The sequence below is a fragment of the Ixodes scapularis genome, unplaced genomic scaffold, assembly GCF_016920785.2.
Source record: "Ixodes scapularis isolate PalLabHiFi unplaced genomic scaffold, ASM1692078v2 PGA_scaffold13__105_contigs__length_92229423, whole genome shotgun sequence".
NCBI classification, from domain to species: domain Eukaryota; kingdom Metazoa; phylum Arthropoda; class Arachnida; order Ixodida; family Ixodidae; genus Ixodes; species Ixodes scapularis.
Window position 1 is genome coordinate 90757563 of NW_024609839.1, and position 17722 is coordinate 90775284.

Below are 17722 nucleotides of genomic sequence, written 5' to 3' on the forward strand. Positions count from 1 at the left end.
ACGAGTGGTGAACAATCGGCTCAGTTTACACAGATGCTCCAACTTTTGAACGAGCTGAATGCGAGGTCACAAAGGTTTGAGACGGGTCAAGCGAATAGAATGGGCTCCATAGAGGAAATAAAGCAAAACCAAATATCTATCCAAGTAAAAATCATCAATATCGGGAAAAGGCTCGAGTCTGTTGGAGGTAGGGTAGGCGTTTTAGAAAATGGCTTGCAGGCACTAAGACAAGAAGATGACGGCTACATGTCGCACTACGCTCAAGGCTCGACGAAATGGAAAACCAGTCAAGGCGAAATAACATTCTTTTTTACTTCTTTTTAGGGATTCCCGATGACTCGGCAGAAATGTGGAGACAGGTAGAGGAAAAAATAAGAGAACTGTTATCGGACTGTTTGGTCAAGGGGGGGGGGGAGGAGCTGACTCATCCGCCAGTGTGATGTCTTTTAGTATTGAGTGGGCTCCCAACAAGTGCAGACCAATCATTGTTAAGTTTGCTTCTTTCGAGACAAAGGACCAAGTGCTGCAATTAAGGGCTAAACTTAAACTCGCGATATAAGTGTTGGCGAGAATTTTTCATTCACGACGCGTTTAGTGCGGAGAAACTTGATTGAATTTGGAAAATCTCAAGGTCCCACTTTCAAGCTTAACCGTAACAAACTGCTCCTGACCAATAAATGCTTTCTCTATGATCACGAACTGGGCCGCGCCACGCAACTGGCTCAACCGCATGCCTCCGTTGTTGCAGAGCGTCACGTTTCGACACCCGACCTAGATCTGATCAGTGATCAGCGAGGGGTTGTCACGATGCTTCACGTAACGTGTCCGTCCTCTTTACTCATGTACGAAGCTTAATAAAAAAGCGTGACGAATCATGTTCTACGATCGATACTTGTGACGCTGGCATTGTTGCGTCGACCGAGACGTGGCTTTTGGCAAAGATAAGGGACACGGAGCTATTTCTTGGTCAAAAACACTTCAATACATATCGACACGATAGGGAGAAACGAAGCGACGGTGGCGTGTTAATCGGCGTTAGGGACTGCATCTCTTCATTTCTTGTAGATATTACCAGTCCTCTTAAAGTACTTTTTGTTTGTGTTGAGCATCCAAGGCTAATTCTAGGATGCTGTTATCGCCCACCTCCATGCTCAGCTGACTTTGCTGATAAACTGGATGATGCGTTAAATACAGTTGTAACATGTTTTCCTCATACACCACTACTGTTCTTAGGTGATTTCAACTGCCCCAACATTGTGTGGGGCTTGTCCTTCCCCCGATCCTTTTTCGCTTGGGTGTGCCAACTTTTTGTTGTATCCAAATTCCATTGGTCTCAGCTAGTCGACGTGCCAACAAGAATAACGGCTGCTACGTCAAACATTTTCACCCGTATTCACCAGGCGCGGCTAACTAGCGGCGTTTTAAGGTTAGTAGCACGACTAAGTAGTTGCGAGCTAAACGAGAAATCCGCGACTAACGAGCGATTATGTTCTGCGGTATTCACGAACGCGAAGCGAGCGGGTGACTATCTAGTCAGAACTAAGAAGCGGAAGTGACACAAAAAGATAGGTCACGGGCACGCGAACTTCAACGCCGCTGCGTAAATGGGTATTTTATCCTATAAAAACTAATATTTAAATGTTTATCAGGAAAAAAAAGTTACAATGAGAGACATATTGTCTTAGACAGAGTTTTACAACGAAAAATTTCAAAACAACGCCAGGGAGAAACACGGAAGCCGCATTGCCAGCGACATAAACGAATATGGAAGCGCCCGTAAATGCGTTTCTTCGCGCCGTCCACCGCCCTGAAGAGATCGCTTTAGCAATGTCTCTGGCCGTTGAACATGGCTATTTAGTCAATATTTACTCCTCCGATTCTTTCTAGATATGTCCCCCAGCGTTCCGAGACAGTAAGTGCTTTGTTATAGCGCTGGCGGTCAGCGGTGATACGAGTCGGCCATGGCGCTAAGCCGCTAGTCGCACGCTAAACACCGGCCAAACTAGCCCTACCCCATGACTAAGATTTGTTAGTCGACTCCTTAGTCGCACGGGGCGACTAGGCCCTAAACACGACCGGTGAATACCAAGCGCTCACTTAGCGGCGACTATCGCTTGCCACGTGATCATTTTAGTCGATGACGTCGCTAGTCAGTGGTTAAACAGGCGCTACTCGCGCCTGGTGAATACGGGTGTTTAGATCTTATCTTAACTACCGTACCTAGTCTGATTGGTCCAATTTCTTATCTTCCTGGCCTTAGTGATCATTCATTGCTACATTTTTCACCGACTATTCCGTCGAGTTGTGCCAGTAATCAGAAAAAGGTGATTCGCGACTACAGCAAAGCGAATTTTGATGCTATTAATGATGATTTGTGTACTTTTTTTAGACCTATATTTTGCAAAGTTTTCAGAGCGCTCTGTTGAGACCAACTGGACACACTTTAAAGAAATGATTAGCACACTTACTGAAAAGTACATTCCCTTGAAAACTATCATTGTTAATGCTAGTGCACCTTGGTTCAACAGAGTGCTCCTCAGACTTTCTAACAAGGAGAAACGCCTATTCAGAGCCGCAAAAGGTTCACTCTGTCCAGTTCGCTGGCAGAAATACGATGATGCTGCTGAACATTACAAGAATGCGATTAGAGATACAAAGTTCAAGTTTTTTAACCAGGTCTTGCCATCTATGCTCCAAAATAATCCTCGGCAATTTCGGCATGTTATGAGCTGTCGCGGTAGGCCATCTGTAATTCCACTTAAAACGGCAGACAACACTCAGATTGACAAATCTCATTGTGCCTCAATTTTTAACAAAGTGTTCATTAAGTCTTTTTCCAACCCTTTTAGCAACACTGATCCGACGTATCATGTAAATATTCTGTCATTCGTGGATCGTGTCATCATCAATCCCAATGGCGTTTCAAAAATTATAAATGACCTTAAGTAAAGGCACAGATGAAGTTCCTCAAAGCAACTGATGAGTACTCCTCTCTTATACTTGCGAAGATATTTCAACAGTCACTCGACACCGGATTTTTACCTCATGACTGGAAAACTGGAAAAGTTATTCCTCTGCACAAGGCTGGTGACAAGCACTCGCCCTTCTATTACGGGCCTATCTCATTAACCGGCATTCCATGTAAAGTCTTCGAGCACATCATATACACGCAACTCGTTAATTTTTTTGAATCCAACTCATTCTTCTCCTCAGCTCAACGTGGGTTTAGAAAAATGTTTCCTCGTGAAACGCAGCTACTCTGCATTACTAATGATTTTCACGTTGCTCTCGATTGGGGATCCCCGGTAAACTGCACTTTTCTCGATTTTTCTGAAGCGTTCGATAAGGTATCACATAAACTTCTACTCCGGATATTAAGCGAACTTAACATCGGCCCTAACGTATTCCATTGGCTGGTAGCATTCTTAACGGCTCCTTCGCAATTTGTAACCTGCAATGGTGTTAGCTCTGCCCCCCCAACTGTCTCTTCTGGAGTACCACAAGGGTCAGTCCTAAGTCCCTTACTTTTTTTCACTTACATTAACGATCTGTTGTCTCTTCTTCGATAAGATTATTTGCCGACGACTGCGCTATCTGCCGAATAATATCTAGTGACTCCAATGCCCAACAATTGCAGCATGATTTGGATTCTATCTTTCTACGGTGTAAGCTTTGGTCAATAGAACTCAACATTAAAAAATGTAAGCTAATGCCCATAACCCGTAAAGCTACCTTTACTGCTACTTATAATCTTAACAACACACCATTAGAACTTGTAGACTCTTACAAATATCTGGGTGTGATACTTAGCTCCGATCTTTGCTGGAACCTAAGTGTAACTTACGTGATTAATAACGCTAACCGCATGCTTGGTCATCTCGGACGTAACTTTTTCCTGGCCCCTTCTTCGTTAAAACTATTTCTTTACAAGACATTAGTACGCTCTAAGCTCGAATGTGCAGCCTCCATCTGGGATCCCGGTACTACCTACCTCACTGACTCGATCGAATCCGTTCAGAATAAATCCGCACGTTTTATTCCGGCTAATTATAACCGGACCGCAAGCGTGACATCAATGAAGGACATTTTACTTTTACCCAGCCTCGCACATCGCCGCAGAATTACTAGCGATTGTCTTTTTCACAAAATATTCCACCACCCCCCGGTTCTCAGAAATCAGCTATTCACCCCACCATCATTCCTTTCAGCTCGTCTAGATCACCAGCACAAAGTGGCCGTTCCATCTTGCCGCTACAATAAATATTTTAATTCATTTATTCCGAGAGTCTGAAAGAATGGAATCGGTTACCTTCATCGCTTGCACCAAGTGTTGATTGTGCTCTGCTTTGGACAAATGTTAGTAACCATGTTTACCCCATTATCTAAGTTTTGTTCGATTGTTGTTCCATGTTTCTTTTGTTTATTTCTACCACTCTCCTCTGTAATGCCCCTGGGGGTAAAATAAACGAATAAAAAATACCATTCACAAGAATTCGTACGAATATGTTTTGCAGCCTGCGTCGCAAAACTGGTGGTTTGGGCTGTCCTCATCTGTGAGGAGATTGGACCCTGAGGGAAGTGTTCGAGCGAGATCGGGAGATGCCACGCCTGCCGTACATGAGCGAGGGCTTGGAGCCGTCTTGGCAAACTAGCCGTTTTGACAAAAGAGTACCAGTCATAGTTGTGTAAGACTTCCCCTGCAAGGCAACCTATTATTCAGTTATGCGGTGTGTGTTGGAACTATTTGGCTCGCGCAACGGAAGAGGGGACGCTACGAGGAAGAAAAAGCAGCGAGGAAAAGGTGCGAGCGGCCAGGACGCCCAGAGGAAAGGTGGGTCACCGAGCGACGTAAAAAATGATGTATCTGATGAGGATGAACCAGTAAACTAGCTTACGAGTTTTAATCAGACTGCAGCGTCAAACTTAGACTAAAAGATACCCGCCACGTTGGTGCCGAAACCCGGGACCTTTTCCGAACTGGACGGTCAGTCAAAGCGTCGACTAACCAGAGCTAAAGTCTCGACATGGGGCGCTTGTCGAGCCGCAGAAGACCAAGGAAGCTACGACTAACCGGCTGGCTGAGCTGGCTGAGCTGGCTTACAAGATCCAGGGACCACAAGACCGCAGCATGGACCAACTCGCCGAGAGGTACCTCCACCTTGACCCGCCGGCAGAGCAAGCCGACTATGAAGGGAGTGAGAACCCGCAGCTAGACGGGCCTATCGCGGTTGGAGAACTTGAGCACGAGTCGGGAAAACACGAGGAAGGACGGCAGCACCCCCTTCCATTCCCTTTACGATTTAGAGGAGCGAGACCCGAAGGAGCCCGCCTGGCATTTCAATCGAGAATACTGAGAGAAAGCTATCGCTCTGGATATCTGGAGGACGGCCAACGTGCAACTCCTTCCCAAGCCCCACAAGGACCTCTTGCCGGAAAATTTCGGACAAATCTCGTTGACTTGTGTGTTTGGGGAAAGCGTTCGAGCGTGCCATTAACACGAAACTCGTGAGATCAATCGACAAGAAGCACCTCCTAACGAACACAATGTTTGGATTCAGACCTTACACATCCAGCTAAGATGTACTGCTCCGGTTATATATGTACCCCCAAAGGGATGCTGAACAGACACCTGAAGTTGCCAAAATAAGCCCGGGACAAGCTTCCCGGGACTGCACTATACCGAAATATGCTATTCGCGTAAAGGGATGGAGATCGGATTATTATATTTTTTGGTACGACGAGCGCCAATTGAGCCAAAAACGTCAGAAGCCTCCGACGCGCGTGAGGCCCTCTGGGACTACTCGCGACGGAACTGACGTCAACGTATTTGCGTTTGCCCTGGTTCGAGCTGGTTCAAGCTGCTGATGAGCCACAGCGTGCAAGAAGGTTGCGCTTTCAACGATAGTAGACGGATGCCCGTCGCACCTGAAGTTTGCCAACTGAGATATTCCAGCAAAGTTAGCTGCGCACTACCTGCCAGCCACCCCCAGTCCACTCCCACACCTGCGACGCAGCAACGGCGGCCTCGGTCTGTGGATTCTTCGGAGTTGGGCGATTTATTTCCGGTCCCGATAGTTTGGCCATGACAACGTATGATAGCAGTGGCAGCGGCAGCGGCGTGCCGTTGAACGAGGAGAACGAAAAACTGCCAAGGAAGAGGCCGAAAGTGGTGCCGTATGCCTGTGACCCGTCGGCGTCGTCCGACGAGAGCGATATAGCAGCCCCCAAAGACGTACAGGTACAACAGTTACACAACACTCTAATAAGAATGCGCGAGTTCTCAGAGTTGCGCAAACTTCGGTCGTAAGAAATAAAAGATACAGGTGAACTGGTGGCCTCGCAACTCGTGCAAAATAAGACACTGGGCAAATAAGGGACGATTCAAAGAGCGGTGTGTGTGCGTCGGATGTACAGTCGGCCACAAAAGTGTACCTGGAACACGGAAAGCACAGTTCCAAAGGTGATGTACATAATCAATTTTCTTAGGGCTATGTTTGAGATTCGCATTCGAGGCACCAGACGAAATGTTAAAATTATATCCTATCATTGCCACCTGATGCCCCGCCGTGTTTTCCGCGCTTCAGTCGGTGCTCGCTCTCCGAGCATCTCCAAACTGCTCGGCGCTCAGCTAGCTGCTCAAAGCACGAACCTTCATCGCTGATGAGCCTTTGCGCGTCGTCTCCTCGGCACTCAAAATTTTGTCCGTACTACATGGTCTGTGGAGACCATGTAAGAGGTGGTCGTGATAAACATAAAAAGGACCAACGGCTCCCGCCTGCCAGTTCGCTGCGATAGATTGACAGTCGTACACAAAACTGTACCAGTGTTGCTTCGGAGCAGCTTCCAGTTCACTTAACGCAGCAAACTTGTCTCGAAATTTCATGTTCTTGGCAGACACTCCACGCAAGAATATTAGGTCCGACACTCCACGCAAGAATATTAGGTTTGACACTCTTTTGGAACTCGGGCGAGACGGGAGCTGCGTCGCCGAGTTGTTTGCAGATTATTTTAGGTCGGTTTACAAGGATAGTACGCACTCCACGTGCACCGTGTCGCCCAACCCATCCGACTTCAGCAAACTGGTGAATCGCATCCGTGTCGACGAAGAATGTGTCGAGCTTTGCATTAAGAAAATGAAAGGCACATTATCTTCTGGTCACGACGGAATACCCACCGCAATTGTCAAATCTTTTCATGGACTGTTCACACCCGTACTATCCACAATATTTAATAGCTCTTTAAGGTCTGGAATATTCCCCATAATGTGGAAAACCATTGTTGTGGTTCCGGTCTTGAAATTGGGAAATAATGATGATGTCCTTAACTACCGGCCTATTTCCCTTCTTTCTTCATTTTCAAAGCTTCCTAAAATGGTAGTTTATCCATTCCCGTCTTTCAAGTTTCGCAAGATAATTCCTAATCAACCTGGCTTCATCTCTGGCAGATCGTCAACCACTAATCTTGTAACTTTTTTGTCGACCGCAGCTCGGGTGGTCTGTAACAGGGGTCAGCTCGACGTTATTTACTTTGACCCGAGTAAGGCTTTTGATGTTGTTAATCACACGATGCTATAGTCTAAGCTTTCCACCAACGGTGTATGCGGCTCATTATTCGAGTGGCCGAAGAGCTATTTGCGCAACAGAAACGCAAACGTACGTGTCAACAATTCATCATCTTCATTGTAGAAGACATGCTCTGGTGTTCCACGGGGATCTGTCCTAGGTCGCCTTTTGTTTTCAATTTTTGTAACTGATGTGTCCCAGATTATTTCAAATTCCACGTTTCTTCAGTACGCTGGTGATAGAGAATTCTGCAAGGAAATAGTGATGCCAGAGGATTGCACTAAGGCTCAGGAAGACGCATGTTCCTTCTCCGGGTGGTGCTTAGATAATGATCTTTATTGAAACCGTTCTAAAACCGAGGTCATGACTTTCTCGTAAAAATACCTCTTGTTTCTATAACATCCACGTCAAAATCCTATCTCGTGTCAATGAAATGAAAGATCTCGGTTTGATTCCAGCCCGAGGTTCGACGGCCCTGTAACCAAGGTGGTCAACTCGTCTCTCCGCACTTTGGGTGCCGCATGTCGTGTAACGAAAGGGTTCACAAACCCGCCTGCGTTTCTCCCATTGTACTGTTCTCTAGCAAGGTCACAGCTGGAGTGCACCTCGGTTGTGGGGAATAGAATTTCCCAAACCAATTCTGTGGGGAAGGAGCGAGTTCAAAAGAAGTCTATTTCTATTAGGAAGCATCGCTATCTTAAGGAGGATGTACCTGGCAAGAATTAGGGAGATGCGCTAAAACTCTCTCAATTTCTTAGCCTGCATCGGGAGAAAGTAGATTTGTTAGTGATAACGTATCGATTTGTTGTTTCTGTTTAAGGTCATGCACGACCTAATTGATCCACCGCACCTCTTGTCTCGAACGAGTCGTAGAGTTCCACGCGTGCGTACACGTCTTCAGCCATCTTTTTATATCTCTCGAGCTTTTAATCAACTAGTCCCGATCCTCAGGTTGCCTGAATGTTATAATCGTCACTCGCGAGTACTCGATATATTTGACTCGTGCTATAGGGCTTTCAATCAATCGATTGTAAATCTGTTCATGTTTGAGCAGGACTGAAAAGTGCTGAATGTCCGACTGTGTGAAATTTATGGTTTTTACAATATGCGTGCATTGCAAATGTCAGCAGATTGAAAAAATTACCTTTATTACTTCCAAGTGACCTTAAAAAAGCCGTAAATAGTGCCTTGCTCCAGGTTACGCCTTTGTTTCCGTTGGGCAACTTTCTGTTAGCTTGAGAATCCTTTCTAGCGTTATGGTCGAGTACTTTCTGCGCTTTTTAACGACACCTCGCGGCGGCAGAAGAACAGATGGGGTCAAGACATCCCAGCCAACGTTGTCATAACGAGAAGAGAGGCACAAATCCACGACCGCAAAATGGCGACTGGCGACTCGAAAGTGGGGCGGAGGCGCCAAGGAATCGAAGGAAAGAAAGCAAAAGGATCATGATGATGATGACGACGTGCGGCTAGATGGAAAAAAAGGGCTAGCATAGCGTCACCTAGCGGTGGTACTCGGGAGTACCCAAGTAGCGCTGCCAAACCAAGCCAATCCATTGGCAGCCAACATAGAATTCAAAATGGCCGCTTATCGATAGTGTTTCCCGCTCATCGCTCGCGACGATTTTGTCCGAATAATCAAACTTTTAAACTTCAAGCAGTCCGAAACATTGGTCGTGAATATGCACTATTTCGATGGGGTAAGTCACGGTTCCTCCTTTAGGTCCGAAATATAGAACAAGTCCGAATTATCCGAGTCCAAGAAAATAGTCGGCGACTGTATGCGGAAGATATTAAGACATTTCATGAAATTCACAGTGTCAGTGATTGTAGGATGCTTCGGGAGGATGCCTGCTCATTCTATAATTGCTGTATGACCAATAACCTCATCTTAAATAAGGCTAAAACTAATGTCCTACGTGCAAAAAATGCGCAGCACATGTCTTCACTAGAGTATTCACTCGGAGGTTCTAAGTTGTGTTAGCGAAGTTTGAGACCTTGGGTGATGTTTGATTCTTCTCCCCACTTTGGCGCACATACACACTATATGGATCAAATGATTATGTCCGCCTTGCGTACTCTGGGGGCTGCCTGTAGGATGTCTAGAGTATTTTCAAACTTGAAAACATTCTTCGTTCTCTACTGCATGTTGGCTCTATCGAATACGCCTCGGTGGTCTGGAACAGTATTTGTCCCAGCAGCTCCTTCAGGCTAGAGCGAGTGCAAAATAAATTCCTGCCAATCTATCGACATAGGTACTTTCGCGATAACTCATGTTTGTTACATGAGTGCCCTACATTTGTCTAGCTTACATCAATGCCGTGAAAAAGCTGATCATTTTTCTTTAAAGCCATTCGGGGCTTTATTGACTGTCCCGACTTGCTGGCTCAGATATCCCTTAGGGTTCCACAGACCCGTGCGCCTATGCCTTTTCATGTTCCAGTTGCGTCAAGTGTCCACAATCGAGTGTTTTGTATGGCCTACAGTGGTCTTGCCAGTCACTCGGACATCTTTTGTGGACGTAAAGAAATTTTCTTTAATTCCTCGTCTGTTCTATGCCTCCAGAGAATACTTTTGTGGACGTTTGTCGTTGAAGCTGTTCTTATTTCTGCCGAATAAGGTGTCGCTGCCTTTTCAGGGACATATCTCTTCACTGATTGCATTGCCAATGTGCAACTTGCACATTGGCAATGCCAATGTGCAAGTTTGCATTTTACAAGGCTTTGCATTGTAAAAGTGTTTATTTCTCATCCTAATTTTTTATCGGGTTATGCATTTACCGCTTCGTGTGTGTTAGGTATAAAAAGTGTTTGGGTGTGCTAGTACTAAGACCGAAAGGGAGTTGCTAGGCACCAAATAAAGCCAATTCTTGATTCTTCTTATTTTCATTATTATTATTACTATTATTATTATTAGCTCTAGTTGCTATAGCTCTCTCAGATTCTGAATCTTGCCTCTTCTTTTGTACTTTTTTTCCTTTCTTAGTTGCAGTGCTTTGTACCATAGAGCTTTTATAATGTATCCTAGAGGTAATGTATCCTAGAGGTAATGTAATGTATCCTAGAGGTTCCAACGACGTTAGTGTCTATGCACGGTGGGAAGGGGGGCCTGAGGCCCCATAGGACCCCTCCCCTGGCTATGCTTGCGCGTGTCTGAGCTAAATGCATTAGATGTCTGCTACACCCCTCGGACTCTTGCCCTTCGGGAGACAGGGTCTTCGCTGAAGGAAAGCCACCAGCTGTTTACCCGCCGTCTTGTATTATAAACCGCTTCGGCGGCATCAGCTCCCCATTCACAAGTGTGCCGAGGCAAATGCGCAGGAGCCAAGTGGGCCTGGAGCGCAAGAGGCTTCTTCGGGACATGGCGGAGGCAGCTGTTGGAACTGTGGAGGAAATGACTGGGCGGGAGCTTCTCCCAAGGGCAGAGATGCCAGCGTGCTATGCCCTAGAGGTGACGGGAACACATCCCATACTACGGGTGGCACCGTGAGACCACTCGGCACACACTTAGTGAACTGGATGCCTCGGCTTTCTCTTATAATAATATTGCGTGCTCCGGCCCCTCGAGCTTGAGCACGGCCACACTGCAGCAATCCAAGTGTGCTAGGTATCGTCTTTTAGTGTCCTAAATGATTTTTTTTTCCTCTGCCCTAGCAGGCGTAACGCAACTCAGTTGTTATCGATACAGCGAGCCATAAGAAGCCTGCAACAAATCCTTATGTTTTGCAATTATAATTAAGATACAGTTCACACCTCTACCGGTGGTACAAGGACCAGAAAGTGTGAATCACAAACTGCACGTCGCACACCATCTTGAGAACCACAAAGACCCCCGAGGACCTCACCAAGAGCCTGCTTAGTGCGGAAAGGTTTTGCTGCCATGCTACGCATAATGGTAAGTTATATTCCGCTTTTAATAAAAGTGCCGCGAATTATTAAAGACCTACTTCTACCAACATTTCTCATGCAGGCTCGCGGACCGAGCCAATGGCAAGCGGAGCATTTGAAATGAATGTCGAGTCCATGTTGTGGAGGTACCACATTTATATATTGTCTTTCAGGGGGGACACCGCTGAAAAATTGCAATTTTAGAGAAAACAAAAACAAATTTTCCTATTTTTATATATTGTGGTTCCACAACGAATAGTATATACTGGCACAAATTTTTATTGCAAGATGCGAAGTACTTACGGAGAAATAAAACATTTTCGGTAAGACAACGACGCAAAATCGCATGTGTTTGAAATGTGAAACTTCTGTTTCCTATTTTCAAACTGCTGTAGCTTTGCACCGGTATGCCCTAGAATGATGATCATACTCTCATTGGAAAGAGCATTTCTTCGCAGTTTCAGTACAGTAAATATATTTGTTCGAGAGGGAACTCTATTTGGGCAAGAACACCACAGAAGTCCAGCTTTCATGTAGAAGAGGCTATGCATATGGCCAAGAGTCGAAAAGCCCCCCCTGATTAAACACAAAACTGACTGAAACCAGCATTCATTTATAGAAAGTCACGTGGGTTTCTCTGCTTTGTATTTTGATGATGTTTGCCCCGCCCATCTTTGCTGATGTTGGTTCGTGTATTGCAAGCATAGCCAATTCCTCATTCATTTCACGATCAATGTCCACATGCCGACAACAAAATGACACTCAAAGCGTTCTAAGCTCGGACTCACTCAGCAAAGCCATGCTGGAGATTGTGGGTAAGCAGAAGGCACCGCTTATGCGCTTTCTAGTTGCCACCGCCCCCAGCAAAAGCAAATGTACTGGTGAGGAAACTTGGCAGGTTTTGCTCAGTTTCACTTTTATGCTGCAACTTCTGTTTTAGGAAATCTAGCATTTCAAGGAATCGCTGAATGTATTTTTTGCTGTGGAAGTTTCTGAACTGAAATTTAATGAGAAAGGGGGCTAGATTCAAAGAGAGTTAAAAGGGGAATCGTATCTTTGGGGGTCACTCATCAGGTCATGTCCTCACCAAATGACGACGAGTTTTCGAAGCCAGGCCAACAAACTTTTGGAGGGTGGCTATTCTGGCAATCTCCTGGTAGGTGTGGCCTCTTGAGGAGGGTGAGAAATCCGGAAGTAGTTAGGGCCAGAAAGTCTACCCAGAAACCGGTGGTGGTGCCCCCTATCCATAAGGTAACGCATGGGTTAAAGGAAGTAGCACAATGCCACGATGTTCCTGTTGTTTTCTCAGTACCGGCCAAGCTGGGACGTTCATGTGCGAGGGTGGAGAGGGGATTGGTTGTCAGGGCCGCGTGTGGTAAGAAGCATAAAAACAAGTTTGTCCTTTGCATGGGGTGGTCTACAGTATTCCCCCGACTTGTAAAAAAGTTTACATTGGCCAGACCGGTCGCTGCATTAATGATAGATTATGCGAACACGTCCGTTCGATTAGGGCACCTCCGTCAAGGAATCTGGCGGTTCACTGCGACAGATGTGGTTGTTCTACGGTTTTGGAAAATACCACGGTCCTGGGCCAAAAATTTGGGGTTTTTTACGCGCCAAACCAACGGCGGGCATCTGGCACGCCCCAGCGGAGGACTGAGGATTAATTTGGACCACCTGGGGATCTTTTGACGTGCAGCCGAAAGCTCGGTTACACGGCGCCTTCTCCGCAATAAGCCTCCGTCAGATTGCGGGCACCTCGGCCGGGATTCGAACCCGCCACATGGGGATCCGTAGCCCGGCGCTCTCGCCTCGGAGCCACCGAGGCGGCTTAATTTCAATAAGTTGTACTGCGCTTGAAGCAAATTACAGCATCATGTTGTTGCACTTTACTAAACCTGTTAACTGGGGAGCAGTGTTGCCAATTTAGCGGTTTTCCCGCTAAACTTAGCGGTTTTTGGTTCTGTTTAGCGGGATAAATTACTGTTTCGCGGGCGGCGAGATTTTTAGCCGGTTTTATCTAATGTTGGCGGTTTTTTAGAGGTATAGAAAGTTTATATCGATTTACTGTCAACTATGCACCTGTCATATCCATAATCAGCCACAGTCGTCTTCAGTAATGCTCTGGTTTGTGAGTGTTACCCCTTTGACGTCATCAAAACATTAAGGCGTCGAATATCGGAACACGCCTCCCTGTTTTGTGCGCGCACGTTTGAACAGTATGAATGCTCCCATGTTCCTTTGACGTTTTTGTAACTGCTTCGTGAAATGGGCCCGGTGAAGTACGCTCAAAAATTTAGAAAAGACTGGCTACAAGACCCCAAACTTAAGGACTGGCTACTGGAGGTTCCTGGTGATAGCAGACGAGCCAGGCGCCGCTACTGCAAAACGGAACTATCTGCGAAGCACGTGGATTTGGTCGCGCACGCTGCAACGAAGAAGCATGTTTTGGCCGCTGCACCTTTCTCCTCTGGCAGGCAGACGACTCTACGAGTTGAACGGAAGCCTGACCGGTCACGTACTGCTGAAGGGTCCCTTGCCATGTTCATATGCGCTCACTCCGCGATGTTCCATGGCTTCGGATCACCTGGGTGAACTGCGCCAGTTTCGGGACCGCAAAGGGGCTAAGCACCTCCAGCTTCATCGGTCGAAGTGCAGTGCATGGATAAAAAACGTCCTCTTTCCTCACTTTGTTGACAAGTAGCTTTCCGACCTAGGATCTGGAAGCTACAGCCTGATCCTAGACGAATCAACGGACATATCGGTGACCAAGCTGTTGGGCGTCGTTATCGTCTACTACAGCGAGAAGGCTGCCAATGTGGTCTCTACCTTTTTGAGCTTAGTGGAACTCACTGACTGAAAAGCTCAGCCCATTGCAGACGCAGTGAAAATGTGCCCAGTTTCGATCTGCTGAGGATGGTGGGAATAGGAACGGACAATGCAAGTGTGATGGTCGGAGTCAACAACGGTGTGTATCAGAAGCTTAAGGCGGATGTTCCCAACCTCCTTTTCGTGAGGTGTCATTCGCTGCATTTGGCAGTTTCAAATGCCGTCGCCGAAGCTCTCCCGACTCGAATTTTTGGTGAGTGAGATCTACAACTGGTTCATCCGGTCGCCATCAAGGCAACAGTCCTACCGCGATCTCTACCGAGCCCTGTACAATGGACATGATCCGCTCAAGATAGTCCTCCTCAACAAGGTGGCTGTCCATCGAAACAGCAGTCCGAAGAGTCCTCGACCAGTTGGAGGCGCTCAAGTCACATTTTGGCCAAGCAAGAATGTCTGAAAAGTGCTACACTGCAGAACTCCTGCATTCCATGATGCGCGACCCGACAAACTTGGCCTACCTCGTTTTTAGGAAACCTTTCGGAAGTACAAAGGGTTAACAAAGCGTTTGAGTCTAACTCGGCTGATTGCGTGAAGCTGCTAAGCGATCTAACACTGCTAACTGAAGGCCTGACGAAGAAGCTTGTTCTGCCCACGTGTCGAGCAGACCCACTGAGTGCAAGCGTCGACGCCTACCCGAAAGCCAACCTCGGCTATGAAGGTGAAAGGAAGACCTGAGAAAAACGGGCTTCTCTGAAGAGTCGGAACGAGTATTCAGAGAACGGTGCATCGCTTTCCTGTGCCACCTCGTGACGAAGCTCCAGCAGAGGCTACCGAACAACGTTCGGACACTGAGGCAGGTTTCCCTGCTGTCAGTTGGGAACGCCCTGCGCGCTGTAAAGGAGTCGCTGGTGCCTCTCATGGAATTCATGAAGTTGACACAAGAAAAAATTGCAGCGATCGAGCTTCAGTGGAACAAACTCACTCTTGTTCGCTGGAACAAACTTGACACAACTGTCGCCTTCTGGGACGAGGTCAAAAAGTACAGGGATGCCTCCAACACAAACCCTTTTCTTGACCTAGCTGACTTTGCTTTGGCGACACTTGTACTGCCTTGGTCGAACTCGGAGGTTGAGCGGGTGTTGAGCCAGATGAACATCGTCAAATCTAAGCTGAGAAACAGGATGTCTACGGAGATGACCACTGCCATTTTGACGGGCTGGCCTCCGAAGAGAGAACAAATCTGGTTCTAATTATGAACTCCCATCAGATGCTGTAAAAACAAATCGGCACAATCGAGGTTTATTTTGGTAAAGACGGTGGTGACACACCAAGAACCAGTGGCACTTGTAATCAACAATACCAAGATGACAATGAAGCAGACGAGATCTTTTTGTAAGCTTGACAGATTTCTAGTCAAAACGAAAGGAAAGCTTTCTTTCAGGTGACATTGATATTATCTATACTGTTATTACACGTTTGGGTAAGAATTAAAGCAAAAAAAAAAACTTGTGAAAAAGACAGTTTTGTGTTGTGTACTGGATTTAGCGGTTTTCGGGACTCCGACTGCAGGTTTTCAATTTTTGAGTTGGCAACACTGCTGGGGAGCTTCCATACAAGCACCAAACTCTCACACACCGGCCAAACAATGCAGTGTTTGCACAGCACGAGGCTTTCTATCGGAAAAAGGCTTCTGCACTGCTGCGACGCGGAAACCTCCTCCACCGACGAGGGCGACCCGCGGTACCGAAAGCGCGCAATATGTGACGCCTTTGGTCCTGGGCTCACTACTGGTCAGAGCCGCTAAAAGCTTCTTTTTAGTCGAAATGCAAAATATAAGTGTCGCGAACCGTTTCAATTATGTATGAAAGTATTTTTTGTTCAGTATTTTAGTTCAGAAAAGAAACAAATGCAGTTCCTAAAGTAGGAAAACAAGAAATGACCCGTCGACATACCCGACACCAAGTGGTGGAGAAGGCGGCGGCGCATACTAGAAAGGAGTAATGGTATCACGCGCCGACACAGAAACGTCCCGGATGTACGCGGCGGCGCTGCGGTCGTATGGACAGGAGGATCCGACCGGCTCCCAGCGTTCCGAAGGCCTTTGGCAAAAAGCTTTGTCTCGCGGTTTAACCGTTTCGCGGTATGGCAGCGCAAAGTGGCTCCCATTCTGAACTGATCTTTACCCCGTGTTTGCTGTCGTTTGTGGCCAATGAAGTGTCATGCCGAATTAGTGTTTAATCGCGCAGCAAACGCAATGAAAGCCGCTTTGGCTGCCCGCTGCATACAGCCTATCCAGAACATGCTTTAGCGGCGCCCCCTCGCGCCGTTGACACGGAGTGCGGCAGCCGTGACCGCTCGCTGAGCTGACTACCCCTCCCCTCTAGTTCACGGCCACTCCAGCAACCAAGGACGTCGTGAGGGAGGTTATTTTTTGCTCGTCTTTGTAATTTTAATTTGTCTATATAACTTTTAATATAAAGCGAATTTCTAGAAAAGGAAAGTTTCACTAAGTTACTACGTTCAGTGCGCTCAGGTTCGGTGCAAATTTTAATAGTGGGTTACATAGTCCTCTCAGGGCACGTCATCACTATCTCGATAGTGTGCCCCTGGGGGATGCATCGGCGTCATACTTCCCAGGTAGCGAAGGTGCATTCGAAGCCACCCCGTCTGCACAACATCCCGAGGTCTTCTGAGTGCAAGATTTTGGAATTTGGTGACGAAAAGCTAGATTTTTAGCACTGAATATCTCGAAACTTGTTGCCATTCGCACATTGTGTCAATTGGGTGAGTCTTTAATGTTCACCACCTTTGAAACTAGAATTGAAACATGCCCCATAAAATCATTAATTAAAAATATTACTAAAACATTTTGGTAGATTAGTTTTGATTAACATTCTGCGACGGTTAATCCCCTCATCTAATGTCCTCCGAGCCCACAAACACACACTGAAGGCGACATCCAAATAACACTCACGCCGTTTTTTCCTTTTTCTAACCTTCGTTCGAATCAAAATAGAAAGTTTTGTATATATGTATATATACATACCAGGTGCATGTGCATGCAGCCGAGTATCATCCTACTATATAGAGGTCCACTTTTCCCTTCCATAAAACGGGATCCAACTGAACAAAGCCAGTTTTACATAAACCCCCAGCACGGCATGTACCAAGGACCGCCAGAAATGATTGCTCACCTCATAGAACGCTCTGTGCGGCTTGAAGAGAGGGGCTTGCAGTCTTTGACACTGGGTCTACCCACTTGGTGCAGCTGGGACCTGCAATAAATTTTGATACAGCTTGCCATATACCACAAAATAACAAAGAGAAAGCAAAGTAACAAAGAGAAAGCTTACAGCACAACATGTCCCGAGGGCCGCTAGAGATTCTCGCTCACCGCACAGAATACTTCATGCGACAAAACCCTGCATTAACGACCGACTGAAC

At 46.6% G+C, this 17722-nt stretch overlaps 1 protein-coding gene across 3 annotated transcripts in view; it reads right to left on the reverse strand.

The window, feature by feature from the left end:
- Positions 1-17534, reverse strand: part of LOC115331324 — a 264070-nt gene extending 246536 nt beyond the window's left edge. For all 3 annotated transcript variants that reach the window (XM_042290029.1, XM_042290028.1, XM_042290030.1), the window contains exon 1: positions 17473-17534. In XM_042290029.1, coding sequence (XP_042145963.1) covers positions 17473-17477 — 5 coding nt within the window. In that variant the 5' untranslated portion in view covers positions 17478-17534. The remainder of the gene's footprint in view (positions 1-17472) is intronic.
- Positions 17535-17722: the final 188 nt, after the last annotated feature.